The 20,596-nt window shown below is 42.2% G+C and overlaps 1 protein-coding gene across 1 annotated transcript in view; it reads right to left on the bottom strand.

The window, feature by feature from the left end:
• dnah6 (dynein, axonemal, heavy chain 6) overlaps positions 1 to 20,596 on the bottom strand; it is a 276,461-nt gene that overhangs the window by 115,480 nt on the left and 140,385 nt on the right. Inside the window, 5 exon segments of the mRNA XM_060916664.1 lie at positions 1,066 to 1,218; positions 6,661 to 6,892; positions 10,989 to 11,143; positions 16,805 to 16,878; positions 18,923 to 19,069. Coding sequence (XP_060772647.1) covers positions 1,066 to 1,218; positions 6,661 to 6,892; positions 10,989 to 11,143; positions 16,805 to 16,878; positions 18,923 to 19,069 — 761 coding nt within the window.

The following is a 20,596-nucleotide window of genomic DNA, read 5'->3' as shown; positions in this document are numbered from 1 at the left end:
GGGGCTCGTTGGTCTAGGGGTATGATTCTTGCTTTGGGTGCGAGACATCCCGGGTTCAAATCCCAGACGAGCCCAGGTTTTACCTTAATACTAGTGAAGTTATCTTGCTGCATGGACAGATAATTTTACTTGACAAAACATCTTGGAATAAGTTGGCTGCAATCTAGAACTGGGTTTAATAATCTCAGAATTGGTGTCTTGTATTCTTCTTCTAACGTACTGCGAGTTGGCAGAGTGGTTAGCGTGTCCACCTCTCGATCGGGAGATCGCAAGTTCTACTCACGGTTGGGTCATACCAAAGACCATCGTAAAAATGGTGCCTACTGCCATCTGGCAAGGCACAATGCAATACAGATGCGAGTGGGGAGTCAAACTCTAACGGTTACCAGAGGACTCGCCCCCTACTGTAACCCTAGCTACGTAATAGGCGAGAGGCCGAGGGCTACGGAAACGGAGACTGGTGCCGCCACGTGGTGTGGGAAGGACTTTGATTGATTGATTTGTCTTCTAATAGGAAACGCGAGATCGTTTAAACTATTTTCACTTGCTAAGATATCATTTTTTGCAGTGTAATGGTTAGAGAAGCAGCTTTGGGACCAAAAGGTCGCTGGTTCGATTCCCTGGATCAGCAGGACTGGCTGAAGTCTCTTTGAGCAAAGCACCTAACCCCCAACTGCTCTGGCAAGAGCGGTGGTGTACCTTGTGTCTGATTAGCCAAAGAAAAGCTGATGATGTGATCATCAGTTCGGGTGGTGCCTGACCGAAACGAAAAAAACGATGGATAGAACAGAGAAAGTTTGATCAATGGCATGATGAGTGGAACAGATGAATAAAGATATAACAGGTAAAAAGGGGAATCGGTGGATGTTTTGATAGACGGTTTGGATGGATGGATGGAATGGAATTATGGATATACAGGACTTGGTGATTGAAATGCACAGATAAAGAAAGAAGAGTGAAAAATGGATGGATGGAATGTGTGAATGGAAAAGGTATGTGCAGACAAACCCAGCCCATGGAAGTGTAAAGTGGAGACGGATGGATTTTACATGGTTCATCGTGTACCTCATCTCGGTTGCCCTCAGCGATGCCTGCCTGCTTGGCACGGGGCCGCGTCGCTGCCAACACCTGCTCCAGCTCGTCCTTCTCGAACAGGTTGGGAACCTCGCCAGAGTTCAGCATGTTGTTGATGTCCTCCAGGAACTCCTCCACTACAATCTGAGAACATTACAAACGGCTCATTAAGCACCCTTCACTGTGTAAACTCTTTCGCAATACCACATTCAGCATAAACTTCTCCAGCATGGTTTCAAATCCATCACACTCAGCTAATTAACCAGAATATTTGGCACACACTCTTCAGATACAAGCTGTGACTCATGTGGAGTACAACTGCCTTCTTAGGTTTGTTATTTTAGCCCGTTTTGTAGGCAGCACTGGCAGAGTGGTGGCTCAGGGGTTAAGATATTTCAAAAGCTGAGAATCTAAGTCCCAGCACTACCACCGAGCTGTCACTGTTGAGCTTGTAAGAGAGGCCCATTAACGCGTGAATGCCTGAGAGATGGTGTACCATGCCTGACCTTGTACTCTGACCCCATGTTCCTTTTCTAAGCTAGGACGCACATCAAGAGCGTTTTGTTGTATTGTAGCCAAGTTTGTGGCTTATATAACGGAGCGCAACTTTTGAGGTTTCAAAAGTTTGCCAATTAGGTTTGAAAAACCATGAGATTTTTAAGATGTGGACTTTTATTCCACTTGTCTCGAAGGACTTTTCCAAGCCTCCTGCTGTGTGTATTAGATTTTTTGCAAAAAAACCAAAACAAAACAGCAGTTTCTGGCACTGTTGGCATTTATCCTAAATACTCCATCTTTATCATTTTATCCCCTTCTACTGCTCTGTGAACAGTCGATATTTTCTATTTTATGGTACTCTTAACTCGACTGCTCATTGCAAACCGCTTGAGAATTTGAAGCTTTCATGCTTCAAAGAGAAAAAAAGAAATCACAAATACAAAATATTCCAGGGGATGCGGACTTTTAATCTTGCTAATAAAGAGACCTACTGCCTTTGCTTCAGTAGCTGTAATAATTAGGTTGTATGCTGGAACAGGTTTATAGTTGGAAAATTAACATAGAGTTCTGTTTTGTGGATCAACTTTAGAACAGTGGGACATTTTTCACTCACTATCCGATGGGGGAATAAACTTTTACAATTCAACCTAAGTATCGTTAGATATAAAGTGGTCATAATTGTACAGTGCTTATTTGTTTAAGCCACTGCACTCACACACACACGCACTTTGCATTCTGTGTCTGTAGATCATATATTTCACGTATTTCCTGACCATAACCCTACGCTACACAATCTGCAGGTATGGTACAATTCATGTGTCATTCAAAAATCAAAGTCCTTCCCATGCGGCGGCACCGATCTTCATTTCCATAGCCCTCGCTACAGTGGGGGGCGTGTCCTCTGGTAACTGCGAGAGTTTGACTCCCCACTCGCATCTGTATTGCCAGACGGTACCATTTTTATGATGGTCTTTGGTATGACCCGACCGTGAATAGAACTCGTGATCTCCCGATTGAGAGGCGGACACGCTAACCACTAGGCCACTCGATACAGTTCATGTGTGATCACATACAAAATTATGTTGATTTGTAAACATGACCTTTTTTTGATCGTGTTGTTGAAGGTTTGGAAATATTGGTTGGTACATTGTATGAATGGTATGAGATGTACTGACTAATGGAAAATATTGGTGGAAATCCGGTGAGGTATGGTGAAAGGTGAGAAATGTCCGCCAATGAGATTACTGACATTATCAAAAAATAGGTACCCTATGAGTACATGTAGCTACCGCTTATAAATAAAACTGTTTTCTGATCCCATGTCAATACAGTAAATATAGCATACATACATGTTATTTACCAGCTGGGAGGTCCGTATGGTGAAATACCGTGACCAAGGTCAAGTCAACTTTATTGTCAAATATGCTATACATGCTCGACATACAGCACAGATGAAATATCAGTCCTCTCTGACCCACGGTGCAAACAGGCAATGCAATAAATAAAAATAGAATAATTGAAAAAAACAAACAACAATATAAACAGTATAAAAACACTCTAGATAGGAATTAGACATAGACTAAACACTCAGACAATATAAACAGTGTAAACACTAGATAAGAACTGCACACACACTAAACACTCAAACAGACAATATAAACACTCTAGATATGAACTAGACGTAGACTAAACACTCATATATATATATATATATATATATATATATATATATATATATATATATATATATACACACACACATAAATTGGTTCAAATAACCAAACAGTCAAGGGCACTTGAGGTATAGCAGGTAAACATGAAACATGAAATAAGCAGAATAAACAAACTAGCAGCTGTTAAGATGAGGTAGTGCGGAATAGTGCAAATGAGTGAGGTAAAGTGAGATGTGCGGTCCCTGAGTTCAGTGTGTTAATGAACGATGAGATGTGTGTGTGTGGGGGGGGGGAACTGTGAGGATGACATGTCAGATGCTGAAGGGGGGGCAGGGGGGTGTGCGAGCAGAATCTGTGGCAGGGGGCAGAGGGAGGGAGTTGAGCCTCCTGACCGCCTGGTGAAAGAAACTGTTCTTGAGCCTGCTGGTTTTGGCCCGGAGACTCCGCAGTCTCCTCCCCGACGGCAGCAGGCTGAAGAGGCTGTGAGATGGGTGGGTGGGTGGGGTCACCTGCAATCCTGATGGCTCTGCGGGTGAGGCGGGAGTTATAAATATCCATTAGAGAAGGGAGAGAGACACCAATGATCCTCTCAGCTGCTCTCACGATGCGCTGCAGAGTCTTGCAGCAGGACACGGTGCAGGCGCCGTACCACACGGTGATGCAGCTGGTCAGGATGTTCTCGATGGTGCCTCTGTAGAATGTGTGCATGATGGGGGCCGGGGCTCTTGCTCTCCTCAGTTTGTGGAGGAAGTACAGACGCTGTTGGGCTTTTTTGGCCAGTGATGCGGTGTAAGGTCTTGAAAGTACTGAGTGAGGCCCTCTGGGCTGAAGTCAGTATTCAAGGCCGAGGTCACGGTATTTCACCATACGGACCGACCTTAAGCTGGTAAATAATATATTAATTTTTTTCTTTACCAAATTCTAACAGAAAATGAGAGCGCCCGAAAGGGAAAACCGAGCCGAGCCACCATTTTGAATCCTCATTCACGGCCGTAATGCAAATGGCTTCCTCCTCGGTATACAAGTGCACTTCCATGGCAGGAAAAAACTACATTTTACCGCATATGCTTCGTTTCGATGAGGCAGTAGCCACAAAAAGGCGTGAACTGTGATGTTTTCGAACTGTGTAAAATGAAAGACCTCGTCAGTGATGAATCAGATCACTCTGCACACCGACTCGGCTTTTGCTGTTTGATTCAATAAAAGTCTATTTTTCTGCAACTCCTTGACGTCTGATTTTTTTTTTTTGATGAACACATTTCCACAACACAGGCAGAAAGTTTTATGTAAAATCGACTCACTACGCTTTCTCCTGCACAGACCTTTACAAAAGTCTTATATTCAGCCTTCTCTGCCCAGTTGATTCCACTGACGGCCTTGGATATTAATTATCCTATTGAATGCTGGACTGGGATGGAACACTTAGAACGTTATAAATCATCTGTAACCAGCCAGATCAGGGCCAAAGGCCATTAGTGTTCATTATATAAGCCATTGTAAGGTCTTTAATGATCCCAAAACGAAGGTGATCCAAGGAACGAGGCAGTTCCAAACGTGCAAGCACATTTCCGAAATGGGTCCGTCTCAGAAACTGGTCTCTCATTTGGAACATTATGGTCAAAAAATAAATTTTCTAATTGTACTATTTTTTTGCATTTACCTAACACTCAATGTTTCTTTTGTCGTGTTTAATAAGAATAAAGATAGCATCTTGCTTTATCTGGCCTCCACTGTGGAACATTTTTTTGATTACAATTCAAATGCTTTTGTAAAATTGATTTCCATATAAAATAACTCCATCATGAAGAATTAAAGCCCCTCCTTCACAGAGGAGTGAAAATATTGAATAAAATTCCTCTTTTTGATTGCTTGGGTTAAAAATGCCAAGTTATGATGACTGAATTGATTATTCACTTAAATATGAATAATATGATACATTTTGGGTATTTGATATGACGAAATAGGACACGATGGAAAAATCAAGAACACGCCGGAAAGATGAGAATAACGGCGGTGGTAAAAGAACAGCGACTGTACCGGCTGAAGGTCACGCGGGTCTCTGCTGCGGCGTGCAAGCAACGGGACATCACTACCGCACCGGACGGAGCGCGAGGCGGGGGCGGGGCAAAATGACTGGCCGTAGATTCTATCAGAAGTTCGATCTAAATTGACCATGGTTGCAAAATATTGGCCAAAAATACGCAAACACTACGAAATATGAAAGTAAGATGAAAAAGAAACATTCTATTGCCTTATACTGCAAAACTAAAACAATCAAAACTCACCTTTTCAGTGATAACGTCCGAACAGATCACTCGCGTAACAGAAAGACCGCAAACAGAAGCACGATCAACTTCTAACTGTCGGAGTGGAAAATTCCATTCTACACATGCAGATTGTTAATGTGTGTCCTTCCCCGCACACAAATAACACGCTACGGTAAAAAATAGACCACAACTCATTTTATAGCTCAGAAATTCATACAAGACCAGCTACCATCGTAACACATTCTGTAAGAAACATTCTATACCTAACTTTCAGCTTTCGCTTTAAAAAACAAAATCGCAGATTTATAACTAAATTTTTATACGGCGTAGTGATTTTAAGTTACTACTTTTGGTGAGGTCGTGACCTTGACCCTGAGGCTTTCCGTTTAGATCAAAACACACGATCGTATTGGGTTTGGGTTTGCGGAAAATGGAGTTACGACGGTGATGAAATATTTTGCATGATGTTTTATTACGGTTATGATTATTCTGTGAGCGCACCAATCTTTAGGTGGATAAAGTTACAACTTAAAATACAATCAGTGATAACTGTAGACGTTTCAGTGGACTACGACCTTTTTAAGGGAATGCGATGGAGTCGACCATTTATCATGTCCCAGATCAAGCCGCCATTTTTCCACAAATTTGCAGAATTTTTGCCAAATTCTGAATAGAGTATTCACATCAAAGATTTAGTTTTATCTGTGTTATTTCTTTCATCATTTTATTTCAAATTAAAACCAACGTCACCATTCAAAACCGTATAGTTTATTGACTGAGTATATTTGTTGGGGTTCCCCCACAGTACCCAGTTTCTGAGACAGACCCAAATATGTTTTTATAAAATGAACTTAGTAGAGGACATAATAGTTTGTATAACAAATAACTCTAAGTCCACTATCAAGAACTGCTTTAATTTTATAAAATATGGTAAAAATGCAGATCTATGCATAATGGATTCTCTGACTGGCTATAAGTATTAGTAGTGTTTTATATATCAGAGAATAAAGCAATCTGTAGCATAGATTTGTCTCAGTGCTCCATTGTGTCCTGTACAGGGCAATAAGTGCTGTACTTAATTGTGTGTAAAGGTAAATAATTGAGCAACATGCTGTGAACACAGGATTTGAGGCATGTCCTGTCTGTACCTGAGTGTCGGTGAAGAGGAAAACCATGTCCTGGCCCTCGACGCCGGCCATCTTGTACAGTTTACGCAGATCATCGTGGAAACTGTCGTAGTTATAGCCACGGCTGAGTTCAATCTGGAAGCAGCGGTAACCGCATATGTGAGCAGCCAACTGCGTGAGAGATTGCTTCCCTGTCCCGCCGACACCGACTAATAGGGCGTTGCCACGCTCTTGTCGAATCATGCGGGCGATTCTGAAAGACAAACATCACAAATTGTGAAATAGCACAGCTTAACAATGTATGAAGAACAAAAACGCGGACTTTCTGTTCCCCGAATCCCTAATGTTCCTGTTTGTGTCAAAATGATTAAACTCACAGCTGATCCATGAATAGGTACATTCAAAACACATCTTTAAATTAACAAATTTGTAGTCTTGCAAGCCAAATTTTTAGCTTTTAGCTATCTTCCATAAATGTCGCCTTCCACAGGAAGAAGCCATTTGATTGACGTTGTAAACATATTTACAGTCAAGCCAGAAAGTCTGCGCACCCCTTTTACCTTCTCCACGATTTATTACGTTACAGACTTATTCTATAATAGATTGAGTTCATTTTTGCCACAAAATTCTACACAAAATAGCCCATAATGACAAAGTGAAAGCAGGTTTTTAGACATTTGTGCTAATTTATTAAAAATCAAAATATTAAATATATGCACACAATTGTGCACACTAGGGATGGCGAAAACTAAAAAAAACCTTGACTGACCACCGAGCCTCATTAGCCGGTTAAAGTCGGTTAACCTATGAGTTTAAACAGGGATGCAAACGGCGCGCCTTTTAGCGGATGCCGCCTTTTTCACGGCTGAATCATGCAAAGATCCGATTTTTTTTTTTTTGGGGGGGGGGGGGGGGGGGGGGTGGGGTGTTGGAGTGCCTGAATAATTTCATCAGAGTAAATTCTGTATGCTCAAAGGAAAGCAATCGGATCTGCACGATTCAGCCGTGAAAAAGTCGGCATCTGCGCCTTTAGTTTGTGTGGAGAGAGATGATCTGCAATAACATGCATTGTTGGCTACAGACCGAAACATACTTTCAGAATGCACTGGCCAAGGCAGGACTAAACTCCATGTGCCTTCTAATAATAATTTAAAAAAAAACAGAATAGTAATTTGTAAGCTAAAAAGCCTGTGTCTACACTTTTTTCTTTCGCCAAGTGGCAGCTGTCTTCAACTGGAGCGGGACATGACTGAATGGGTGTTTCTGATTTGTTAGCTGTCTTTAACTGGGGCGGGAGGGCGGGACATGACTGAATGGGTGTTTCTGATTCGTCAGCTGTCTTTAACTGGGGCAGGAGGGCGGGACATGACTGAATGGGTGCTTCTGATTTGTCAGCTGTCTTTAACTGGGGCAGGAGGGCGGGACATGACTGAATGGGTGTTTCTGATTCGTCAGCTGTCGTCCTTACACCGCATGGCATGCCCCAAGCGTTTACAACACAGAATTCCAAGTCCTCCGCTCCAAAATCGGCAGCTTCAAAACGATTGATTTTTTTTTTTTTAACCAACAACCAAAAAAAAATTAACTGGTTGACGTTGATTCGGTCAACCACCGGTCAAACGGTCATCGGTTAACATCCCTAGTGCACACCCTTTGATATGACACCCAAAAGTGAGCTGAGGTGCATTTCGTTGCCACTGACACTGCTTGAGATGTTTCTACAACTGAACTGGAGTCCACCTGTGGTACCGGTAAATTCAGCTGATTGGACATGATTGGGAATTGCCAAGACCTGCCTATATCCTCCTGAGAACCAACCCATAGACTTGTGTCCTCTGTAGTTGACATTTGTTTTACGTGCACACCCTCTTACTCTTTCAAGCTCTTCACTTGAATCCTGGTGTCTTGTAACGAGTACATCCTGGGCTTTCCACTGATATATCATGTGACTCGGAGGGTTGCTGGGAAATTCCTAGTAAGGAAATTACAACAAAAGAGAAATTGAGAGAGACATATTTTTCTTGGTTCCTAGGAGGATATATAAGGTCCCACAGTTGACAGTGCATGTCAGAGCAAACTCCAAGCCATGGGGTCAAAGGAATTATCTGCAGACCTCAGAAACAGGATTGTGTCGAGGCATAGATCTGGAGAAGGGTACAGAAAAATTGCTGCAGCTTTACAGGTCCCAAAGAGCACAGTGGCCACCATCATTCATAAATGGAAGAAGTTTGGAACCACCAAGAATCTTCCTAGACCTGGCCGCCTGGCCAAACTGAGCGATCGGGGAAGGCGGGCCTTGGCCAGAGAGGTGAGCAGGAACCCGAGGGTCGCTCTGACAGAGCTTCGGCATATCCTTGTGGAGATGGGAGAACCTTTCAGAAGATCAACCATCCAGGCAGCACTCCACAAATTAGGCCATTATGGTAGAGTGGCCAGACGGAAGCCACTCCTTAGTAAAAGGCACATGACAGCCTGCTTGGAGTTTGCCAAAAGGCACCTAGAGGACTCTCAAACCATGAGAAACAAGATTCTCTGGTCTGATGAAACCAAAATTGAACTTTTTGGCCTGAATACCAAGCGTCACGTCTGGAGGAGACCAGGCACCGCTCATCACCTGGCTAATGCCATCCCTACAGTGAAGCATGGCGGTGGCAGCATCATGATGTGGGGATGTTTTTCAGCAGCGGGAATGGGGTGACTAGTCCTGATAGAGGGAAAGATGAATGGAGCTAAGTACACCGAGATCTTTGAAGAAAACCTGCTCCAGAGCGCTCCGAACCTCAATCTGGGGCGAAGGTTTACCTTCCAACGTGACAACGACCCGAAGCACACAGCCAAGAGAACAAAGGAGTGGCTTCGGAGAAAGTCTGTGAACGTCCTTGAGTGGCCCAGCCAGAGCCCAGACCTGAATCCAATTGAACATCTGTGGAAGGAGCTGAAAATGGCTGTGTACCGATGCTCCCCATCCAACCTGACGGAGCTTGCAAGGATATGCCAAGACGAATGGGCAAAAATGTCCAGAAACAAGTGTGCCAAACTCGTAGCTTCTTTACCAAGACACCTTGAAGCTGTAATTGCTGCCAAAGGTGCATCAACCAAGTATTAGCCCAGTTATAGTCTGGCATGTTCTATTTTTATTCTTTCTATAGCTTATGTAATTTTTTAAGACTTAACTGATGGATGTGGATTATGCTGGTACATGGGGAAACCATGTTATTACTGTCTATACTTCCCCATATACAGTGCTGCTTGAAAGTTTGTGAACCCTTTAGAATTTTCGATATTTCTGCATAAATAAGAATGAAAGCATCATCAGATTTTCACACAAGTCCTAAAAGTAGATAAAGAGAACCCATTTAAACAAATGAGACAAAAATATTATACTTGGTCATTTATTTATTGAGGAAAATGATTCAATATTACATATCTGCGAGTGGCAAAAGTATGTGAACCTCTAGGATTAGCAGTTAATTTGAAGGTGAAATTAGAGTCAGGTGTTTTCAATCAATGGGATGACAATCAGGTGTGAGTGGGCACCCTGTTTTATTTAAAGAACAGGGATCTATCAAAGTCTGATCTTCACAACACATGTTTGTGGAAGAATAAAGGAGGTTTCTGAGGACCTCAGAAAAAGCGTTGTTGATGCTCATCAGGCTGGAAAAGGTTACAAAACCATCTCTAAAGAGTTTGGACTCCACCAATCCACAGTCAGACAGATTGTGTACAAATGGAGGAAATTCAAGACAGTTGTTACCCTCCCCAGGAGTGGTCAACCAACAAAGATCACTCCAAGAGCAAGGCGTGTAATAGTCGGCGAGGTCCCAAAGGACCCCAGGGGAACTTCTAAGCAACTGAAGGCCTCTCTCACATTGGCTAATGTCCATGTTCATAAGTCCACCATCAGGAGAACACTAAACAATAAATGGTGTGCATGGCAGGGTTGCAAGGAGAAAGCCACTGCTCTCCAAAAAGAACATTGCTGCTCGTCTGCAGTTTGCTAAAGATCACGTGGACAAGCCAGAAGGCTATTGGGAAAATGTTTTGTGGATGGATGAGACCAAAATAGAACGTTTTGGTTTAAATGAGAAGCGTTATGTTTGGAGAAAGGAAAACACTGCCTTCCAGCATAAGAACCTTATCCCATCTGTGAAACATGGTGGTGGTAGTATCATGGTTTGGGCCTGTTTTGCTGAAAATTCTAGAAACGTCTAAAGGGTTCACAAACTTTCAAGCACCATTGTATCCTCACCAGCTTTTGAGGTGTGCAAACAACCACAAGCCAGATGATTACCAAATGCTCAATGTTCTAATGTCTTACTAAAGACATTTATTAAAGTCATGTAATCTACCTGGAGACATGTTCGATGGCATCCTGGAAGAATACAAGCTTGGTTTCCTTGGAGTAGGTCATATTGTAGTCATCCAGGTAGTCCTGCAGAACGGTCTTGAGCTTCTCGATGTCTGTCAGGTCCTCGTAGACACGGTCAGCCTTCTCTGCTCCGACCTACAAAAACGACAATTGTTCCGCACTCAATACAGTGGACACTTCTGTATTCACCGTGTGTTTGGAGTGACCCTTGCTATGAATTTTCATGTCATAAAGACTCACTGGGTGCTTATAAAATGTTAGTTATGAAACGCCATTCAAAACACCTCTTCAGAAGTGACTGGATATGACTATACAGTTGTGGTCAGAAGTTTACATACACTCATCATGGGCATGAACGTCATGGTCATTTTGGGCTGTTCATGATTTCCTTGAACTGCTCTTTTTCCAGGGTGGAATGATTGTACATCTTTAATGCCTTCAAAAAAACAAGAACTGAGTGCACAAGTTTGAATTTATTTTGGATTTTCTCTAATCCACACAGGGTCAAAATTATACATACAGGCTCAAATATATACATACATTCACTTAAATCTGTTAATAAGTGGTGCTGAAGGTTCTACGATGTCTTTTAACTTGACAAGGCCAAGGCCCATTAACTTGTCATTAGTGATCATGATTGACTACAACTGGTAGTTTCTCTTTGCCTGCATAAAAAGGATTTGTTTGACAGCACTCATTGGATTGACCAATACTCAGAACCATGGGAAAGTCCAAGGAACTCAGTGAAGATCTAAGAAGGAGAATTGTAGATTTACACAAGTTGGGACGGTCTCTTGGAGCCATTTCTAAACAACTGCAGATTCCAAGATCATCAGTTCAAACAATTGTACGTAAGTACAAGTTATTCAGATGTGTCACCACTTTGGCAAGGTCTGGAAGAAGACCCAAACTGTCACCCTCAGATGAGAGGAAATTGGTTAGGATGTTCAGGAACAACCCAGGAACCACCAAGGCTCAAGCCTGCCATGAACTGGAAACTGCTGGAACACCAGCGTCACTGTCCACAGTGAAGCGAGTTTTACATCGCCATGGACTGAGAGGGTGCCGACCAAGAAAGAAGCCCCTGCTCCAAAATCAACACCTTCAAGCTTGATTGAAATTTGCAGCTGCCCACATGGACAAGCCAAATGCCTTCTGCAGAAAAGTTTTATGGTCAGACGAGACAAAGACTGAGCTATTTGGCCACAATAACAAGAGGTATGCTTGGAGGAGTAAAGGTCAGGCTTTCAAACCTAAGAACACTGTCAAGCATGGTGGTGGTAGCATCATGCTCTGGGGCTGTTTTGCTGCCAGTGATACTGATTGCACAAAGTGGATGGAATAATGAAGGAGGACTACCTCCAAATTCTTCAACTTCACCTCAAATCAACAGCTAGACGGTTGAAACTTGGACACAATTGGGTGTTCCAACAGGACAATGATCCCAAAGACACATCAAAACTGGCTTTGGAATGGATAAAGCAGGCTAACATTAAGCTTCTGGAATGGCCTTCCCAAAGCCCTGACCTCAACCCTATTGAAAATTTGTGGATTACTCTTAAAAGCTGGGTCTGTGCCAGGAAACCAACCAATTTAAATGAACTCTACCAATTCTGCCAAGAAGAGCGGTCAAATATCCAGCCAGAATTATGCCAGAAGCTTTTTGATGGCCACCAAAAGCGTCTGGTCGAGGTGCAAATTGCTAAGGGACATTTAAAGGAGATACGCAGAACCATGGTCTCACTTTTTGTTTATAAATGCCTTGAGACCTCAAGAATGGCACAGGAATAGTTTGAAGCGTTAACAATAAATCTAATATAGTAATTTTTACGATTAAAGTGATTCATATAGGTAGCCGTCTGAGTGAATGACCTTAACATCTGTGACGTCACAGCAGGAAGGCTATCTGTCTAATCGTCATTTCCGCTATACTAAAACACAGAGTTAACTGCAACTTCGAGCCTCTATTTTGAGCTATTTTATCACCATGCCACGTAGATGTGTTGCTGGCGGGTGCAGCGACATGACAGAAGGTGGATTTATGTTGCATTCATGGCCCGAGAATGTTCAAACGGCAAAGATTTGGATGTGTTTCGCGAGAAGTTCACGGGCACATTGGGCGCCTACGAAGTGGTCTCTCCTCTGCTCTACACATTTTACTGAAGACTCGTACGAGACCTCTGATCTGTTGAGGAGTGTTGGCGATAAGCCCGTACTGAGAGGGTGCAGTATCAACAATTAAAGGAAAAGAAAACTACAAGAAAAGGAAAGTAAGTTCAGTTGCACTAATTCACCTGGAGTGTGAGCTGAGCAGTAATGGCGGAGTACTCAGTATGGAGAAAATGGAGAATGAGTGGACCAGTTTTCAGATTTCTCCGCTGGATATGCTTTTTTTCTATCCACTGGATATGCCTATTTTCTCTCCGCTGGATATGCTTTTTTCTCTCCACTGGATATGCTTGCCTCAGCAGCAATAGCTCGCCCTTACGTGGAAGAAGCGAATGAACGGAGAACTGAACGAAGAACTGAAAGTCAGATTGTTTCAAAACAATCAGCCACAAGCTCAGCCTTCAAGAAGCGAGAACACAGACGGGTAAGATGCGACTCTCATTTGGTTACATAACAACAACACTCGTCGTTTACCTGCATTTAGATTAATATATGTAACATGTATTGTGTGTTTAAGTTACTGGTATAAGATTATTTAATTTGCTTCAGAATGTGATTGTCTCAGTTCATCTGATTATTTAATTAGCCTTTTATGTTTTATCAGTGAAAATGAATGCATGTACATGTATGTTGCGTAAGTTATAACACCTATCCTGTTTTTCTGAGAGTCACATGAGACTGTCAGTTCAATTCCATCCAATTCTCTAGACGGCTTTGTTCTCCGGCTTTATTTCGGAAGCGGGGGGCCTCCGTGGCCGACACGTTACTATCGGATTCACTTTCTGATGGTTCGAACTGATACGGATCGACGTGTATAACAGTAGCATATACACACACTCCAATTTCAGGACTATCATAGTCAGATGTATTACTATCTGAGGAATCCGAAGAATCTCCAATAAATCCGAACGAAGAGGCACTGCAACCACTCTTGCCTGCCGAGTCCGGCTTTGGTCTATAGCACCGGTTCATGCTGTGACATCACGCACTCAGGGCTGGCTGGCTCAGCGGGGCAGTTCGAATACCAACTTTGCGGTTGATTTTAACTCTCAAAAATATATATTTTTTATTTCCAGTTATCCAGCATACAAGAGTCAAGGATGGAGATACTATCCACTCCGAAATGCATTTAAAAATAAAGGCTCTGCGTATCTCCTTTCACCAAATATTAGTGGGGGTGTATGTATATATTTGAGCCTGTATCACGGGCAATTGCTCTAAGACAACGAGGGAGGCTCAGCCTCCTCTAAAAATGCCCTTAGAACTTTAATGTGTGCGTGTGTTTCTCCCCCTCGTGACAGCGCAATGCAGCGCAGCCTCAGTGGGCTTCAATGGCATTGGGAGCTCTGCGCTTTCAATCTCAAAATGCAAGACGATTATTGGACAAATACTGCGAAAATGCCCGCCTACGGACTCCCACGGACTCCCAGCCTCAGTGGACTTCAGTGGCATTTGGGAGCTCTGCGCTTTTCGATCTCAAAATGCAAGACGGTTATTGGACAAATACTGCGAAAACGCCCGCCCACGGACTCCGAGCCTCACATGGGAGGGACATGGCAGTTTCCGCGAGGAGACTGGTGATTGGTGAAAGCGGCCGGATATTTTCTTTGATTGACAGCTCGTTTCAACTATCGACAGGCAGCGGTACAGTGTTGCCAGATTGGGGGTTTCCCGCTCAATTGAGCGGTTTTAAGTGCATATTGGCGGGTTTTGAACATATTTTGGGCTGGATAACGTCAGCAGTATCTGGCAACATCAGTTCAGTCCCATGTGGATTCGCAAGTGCTGTATTGTAAGAGATCAGCTTACATTTCGATTTCATTCATTACATACGGTTTCTACCAGCTTTTTTAGTTTGTATATATTTTCATTGTAAATAAAGTGTAAATATAGTGTTGTCAAGTTTGCTATCTTAGTTCCAGAAATTTCGTTTATTTGAGTGACTGAACTTGAACTTGAGGGGGCTCGTCAGCTAGCAAGAAAGCTGCGCACGGATGCCAAGCATTGCTGATTTAATTTTGGCGAAGCCATTTGCCAGTCTTCCTCATCTCTCATCTCATTATCTCTAGCCGCTTTATCCTTCTACAGGGTCGCAGGCAAGCTGGAGCCTATCCCAGCTGACTATGGGCGAAAGGCGGGGTACACCCTGGACAAGTCGCCAGGTCATCACAGGGCTGACACATAGACACAGACAACCATTCACACTCACATTCACACCTACGGTCAATTTAGAGTCACCAGTTATCCTAACCTGCATGTCTTTGGACTGTGGGGGAAACCGGAGCACCCGGAGGAAACCCACGCGGACACGGGGAGAACATGCAAACTCCACACAGAAAGGCCCTCGCCGGCCACGGGGCTCGAACCCAGGACCTTCTTGCTGTGAGGCGACAGCGCTAACCACTACACCACCGTGCCGCCCTGCCAGTCTTCCTTTCGAGGAAAAAATTAAAATTAAAGAGCAGGGTAGACCAACGCCTCAAACTGACTTGGTGAAAAAGGTAGGGAATAATACTCGTTCCTTTCAGCTCTCCTGGTACGAGAAAGTGAATTGGCTAACAGCAAGTGACCCACATCAACAACAGTAAATAGGCTACTTTAGTAATATGTCATGGATGGACCAAAAATATAGAATCTATTTAAAATATTTATGCTGAGTATATTATATTGGAATATATATTTTTCTGGATATGAATTAAACACAGCTACAATTTGGAAAACATTTTTAAACAAAAACACAGCCGAGAACATTTCACACTACAGACCTGGATTAAAAGTGAAGGGTTATCAAAATTGTCACTAAAACATTTCAGTCAAAATAAGTAAAATATAGGGAAAGTGTCATTGAATGAAATGTGTGGCACCCAGCTCTACTGCTGAGGTTCCTGACAAAGAGCTGCTTTCAATAATGATCAATTTTTAAACAACATGCCACAATTTTAAAATATAAAATGTTAAAATATACACCCCCCCCAACACCACCATCATGTATATTGGACAGTAGGCTAATGGGCCAAAAGAACCTGTTATTTCACAGTTTGTGACGCTGCCAACAATCAGCCAGATCAGAGGCAAGAGTATGGGCAAAATTGATGTTTTTTCTTTTAAAATCTGGAAATATCGTAACCAACCAGCCTCCCCTGTTTGAAAGACTACCAGCCGCCACTGGCCTGTATGTATAATTTTGACCAGGTGTGGATTAGAGAAAATCCAAAATAAATTCACACTTGTGCACTCAATTCTTGTTTTTTTTTTTTTGAAGGCATTAAAGATGTACAATCATTCCACCCTGGAAAAAGAACAGTTCAAGGAAATCATGAACAGCCCAAAATGACCATGATGTTCATGCCCATGATTCGTGTATATAAACTTCTGACCACAACTGCGTGTGTGTGTGTGTGTGTGTGTGTGTGTGTGTGTGTGTGTGTGTGTGTGTGTAAAATGTAAAATGGCCTAGAACATAATTTATGATAATATTAACATTATATATTACGGTACATAAATAATATTTCATACACATTCGTACAATTCTCATACAGTGTCTGATATCATGATAACACCAAGCGTGAATATGTCTTTGACGCTTGGCATTATCATAAAATCAGGGAGATACTCTTAAAGAGTCACCTTGATGAAATCTCCAAAAATAATAGGATGCTTGGCAAGATCACTGGGCTCCAAATCGATGCTGAAATATTTACCTGAAAGATACAACAAAGACGACTGTTCATTTTCGGACAAAAGTCACAGGAGTAATGGACGAAGCAAACTGCTTCCTGTAGCTTTATTGCTGGGAGAAGAGTGTTGGTGTGCTAAACTCTAACTTCTTGTATAGTAACATACAGTGGTGCTTGAAAGTTTGTGAACCCTTTAGAATTTTCTATATTTCTGCATAAATATGACCTAAAACATCATCAGATTTCCACACAAGTCCTAAAAGTAGATAAAGAGAACCCAGTTAAACAAATGAGACAAAAATATTATACTTGGTCATTTATTTACTGAGGAAAATGATCCAATATTACATATCCCTGAGTGGCAAAAGTATGTGAACCTTTGCTTTCAGTATCTGGTGTGACCCCCTTGTGCAGCAATAACTGCAACTAAACGTTTCCGGTAACTGTTGATCAGTCCTGCACACCGGCTTGGAGGAATTTTAGCCCGTTCCTCCGTACAGAACAGCTTCAACTCTGGGATGTTGGTGGGTTTCCTCACATGAACTGCTCGCTTCAGGTCCTTCCACAACATTTCCATTGGATTAAGGTCAGGACTTTGACTTGGCCATTCCAAAACATTAACTTTATTCTTCTTGAACCATTCTTTGGTAGAATGACTTGTGTGCTTAGGGTCGTTGTCTTGCTGCATGACCCACCTTCTCTTGAGATTCAGTTCATGGACAGATGTCCTGACATTTTCCTTTAGAATTCGCTGGTATAATTCAGAATTCATTGTTCCATCAATGATGACAAGCCGTCCTGGCCCAGATGCAGCAAAACAGACCCAAACCATGATACTACCACCACCATGTTTCACAGATGGGATAAGGTTCTTTTGCTGGAATGCAGTGTTTTCCTTTCCCCAAACATAATGCTTTTCATTTAAACCAAAAAGTTCTATTTTGGTCTCATCCGTCAACAAAACATTTTCCCAATAGCCTTCTGGCTTGTCCATGTGATCTTTAGCAAACTGCAGACGAGCAGCAATGTTCTTTTTGGAGAGCAGTGGCTTTCTCCTTGCAACCCTGCCATGCACACCATTGTTGTTCAGTGTTCTCCTGATGGTGGACTCATAAACAATAACATTAGCCAATGTGAGAGAGGCCTTCAGTTGCTTAGAAGTTCCCCTGGGTTCCTTTGTGACCTCACCGACTATTACACACCTCGCTCTTGGAGTGATCTTTGTTGGTCGACCACTCCTGGGGAGGGTAACAACTGTCTTGAATTTCCTCCATTTGTACACAATCTGTCTGACTGTGGATTGGTGAAGTCCAAACTCTTTAGAGATGGTTTTGTAACCTTTTCCAGCCTGATGAGCATCAACAACACTTTTTCTGAGGTCCTCAGGAATCTCCTTTGTTCGTGCCATGATACACTTCCACAAACATGTGTTGTGAAGATCAGACTTTGATAGATCCCTGTTCTTTAAATAAAACAGGGTGCCCACTCACACCTGATTGTCATCCCATTGATTGAAAACACCTGACTCTAAGTTCACCTTCAAATTAACTACTAATCCTAGAGGTTCACATACTTTTGCCACTCACAGATATGTAATATCGGATCCTTTTCCTCAATAAATAAATGACCAAGTATAATATTTTTGTCTCATTTGTTTAACTGGGTTCTCTTTATCTACTTTTAGGACTTGTGTGAAAATCTGAAGATGTTTTAGGTCGTATTTATGCAGAAATATAGAAAATTCTAAAGGGTTCACAAACTTTCAAGCACCACTGTAATTAGTTCCCGAGGTATGGAATGTAACATGATTATTCTTGGTCCATTATGCTCTGTATGCCATCCGTCCCTTTTTATCATTCACTTTCCTTATAAGGTCCTCGTTTTCAGGTCTTGCTACCCTTTATATGATTCTATGATTCATCGCCAATCATAAATGTTCATTGGTTTATCATTTCAAAACAAATACATAATTCATTAAGGAACTCGTTCAAGCTCTATCAACTATTACTGATAGTTTGGACCAGTTCTGCAAGAATGATGGCGCTTTATGATGACGGAAACTTCTTACTGGCTATCTCGCAGATCATGGTGTTGAAGTAGGTCTTGTCCTCGTTGTTGATGAGCCGGTCGTGAAACACGCGCTGACACTCGTGACAGAAGAGACGGAAGATCTGGTTCTTGTCCTGCACTGTGCCAGGTTCGCACTGCAACATGCCTAAAGCGCGCAAACACAAACTCGCCACTCAGAATAAAGCCTGTAAACGTCATCTTTCCAGTAAGAGAGAGATTTAAATAAATAAATAACAGTAAATAGTAACATGTTGTATCATATATCAGACCAGGTTTAATCCAAAGCTGGCTTTTTTTTTTTTTTTACTTTTGCACTGAGGTTCTGAGGCAAAGTAGGAAATGCTCACAGCATCGCACACTTACTTCACCGAGTTGCTTAGCATTTAAAGTTGATTATTTTCATAAGACACCACACGCTAAAGTCTTTTATTCCTCTTATACGACCGCAATGTGCTTTTCTCACCTGAATTTAAAGTGCCATTCCACCATTGGATGTATTCTTTGGCATAAAATACAATATATTTTATGACAACATGACTAGAAAGAGAAATCTTTTAGCTTCAAAATGATATATCAAACATAATTTTTTGACAACGACAAGTATATTAATTTTGCGACCAAAGTCACCTACCCTTTTAATTTCCGCGCGGTAGTGAAACGTGATGTCATCGGCAGGTTCCCCTTCTTGTGTACCACGTCACGTGTGACGTGGCACAGATTATCAGCAATGGCGGATAGAACGCGATTTCCACTTGTCGATTGCTGTGCCGATATTCACCATCGACCGTCTCCTTTGGGCATCACTTGCTATTTTCCTTCGTTTCTTTTCCGAAGCTGACAATCGCGTTCTATCCGCCATTGCTGATAATCTGTGCCGCGTCACACGTGACGTGGTACACAAGAAGGGGAACCTGCCGATGACATCACGTTTCACTACCGCGCGGAAATTAAAAGGGTAGGTGACTTTGGTCGCAAAATTAATATACTTGTCGTTGTCAAAAAATTATGTTTGATATATCATTTTGAAGCTAAAAGATTTCTCTGTCTAGTCATGTTGTCATAAAATATATTGTATTTTATGCCAAAAAAATACATCCAATGGTGGAATGGCACTTTAAGTCAAAGTAATAATAATAATAATACAACCTGGAGGGGAGTTAATAAATCAACAGCGGAACATTTTACAGGCCCTGAAGCACTGTCCAAATCATCAAAGAACATTTCTACTGATCCCTGGAGATAAAAGGGTGTGTGTGTGTGTGTGTGTGTGTGCGCGCGCAGTGACGCAGGAATGAACGTGACACACTGGGGGGACTGAATTTAATTTCAATCATCACACTTACTCTCCCAGTAACAACAGAAACGATCGTTTCTGTTAATAAATCTGATAACCGAACTGATAATTTCATCATAATCCAAAACTCTTGAGTCGTCCAGATGCATTTTTATTTTGATTTTTTTAAGAAAATGGGTCAATAATAGTTGTTTGGTCATAGCTGCACTTATCAATTGCCAAGAAGCTGCTACTGGCACGAGTAAAACTGCGACAGAGCTCCTGGCACGAATAAGGTTCATTACATTATGTTAAGTTTAATATAACGTAATGTAGCCGAATGCTAGCCAAGAGAGGAAGTTATGATTGTCCCTGGCAAGCTGCTGGCCACATTTCTGA

The sequence above is a fragment of the Neoarius graeffei genome, chromosome 3 (assembly GCF_027579695.1).
Source record: "Neoarius graeffei isolate fNeoGra1 chromosome 3, fNeoGra1.pri, whole genome shotgun sequence".
In the NCBI taxonomy this organism is placed as follows: domain Eukaryota; kingdom Metazoa; phylum Chordata; class Actinopteri; order Siluriformes; family Ariidae; genus Neoarius; species Neoarius graeffei.
Note: the sequence above shows the minus strand (reverse complement) of the source record. Positions and strands in the feature narration are given on the sequence as shown.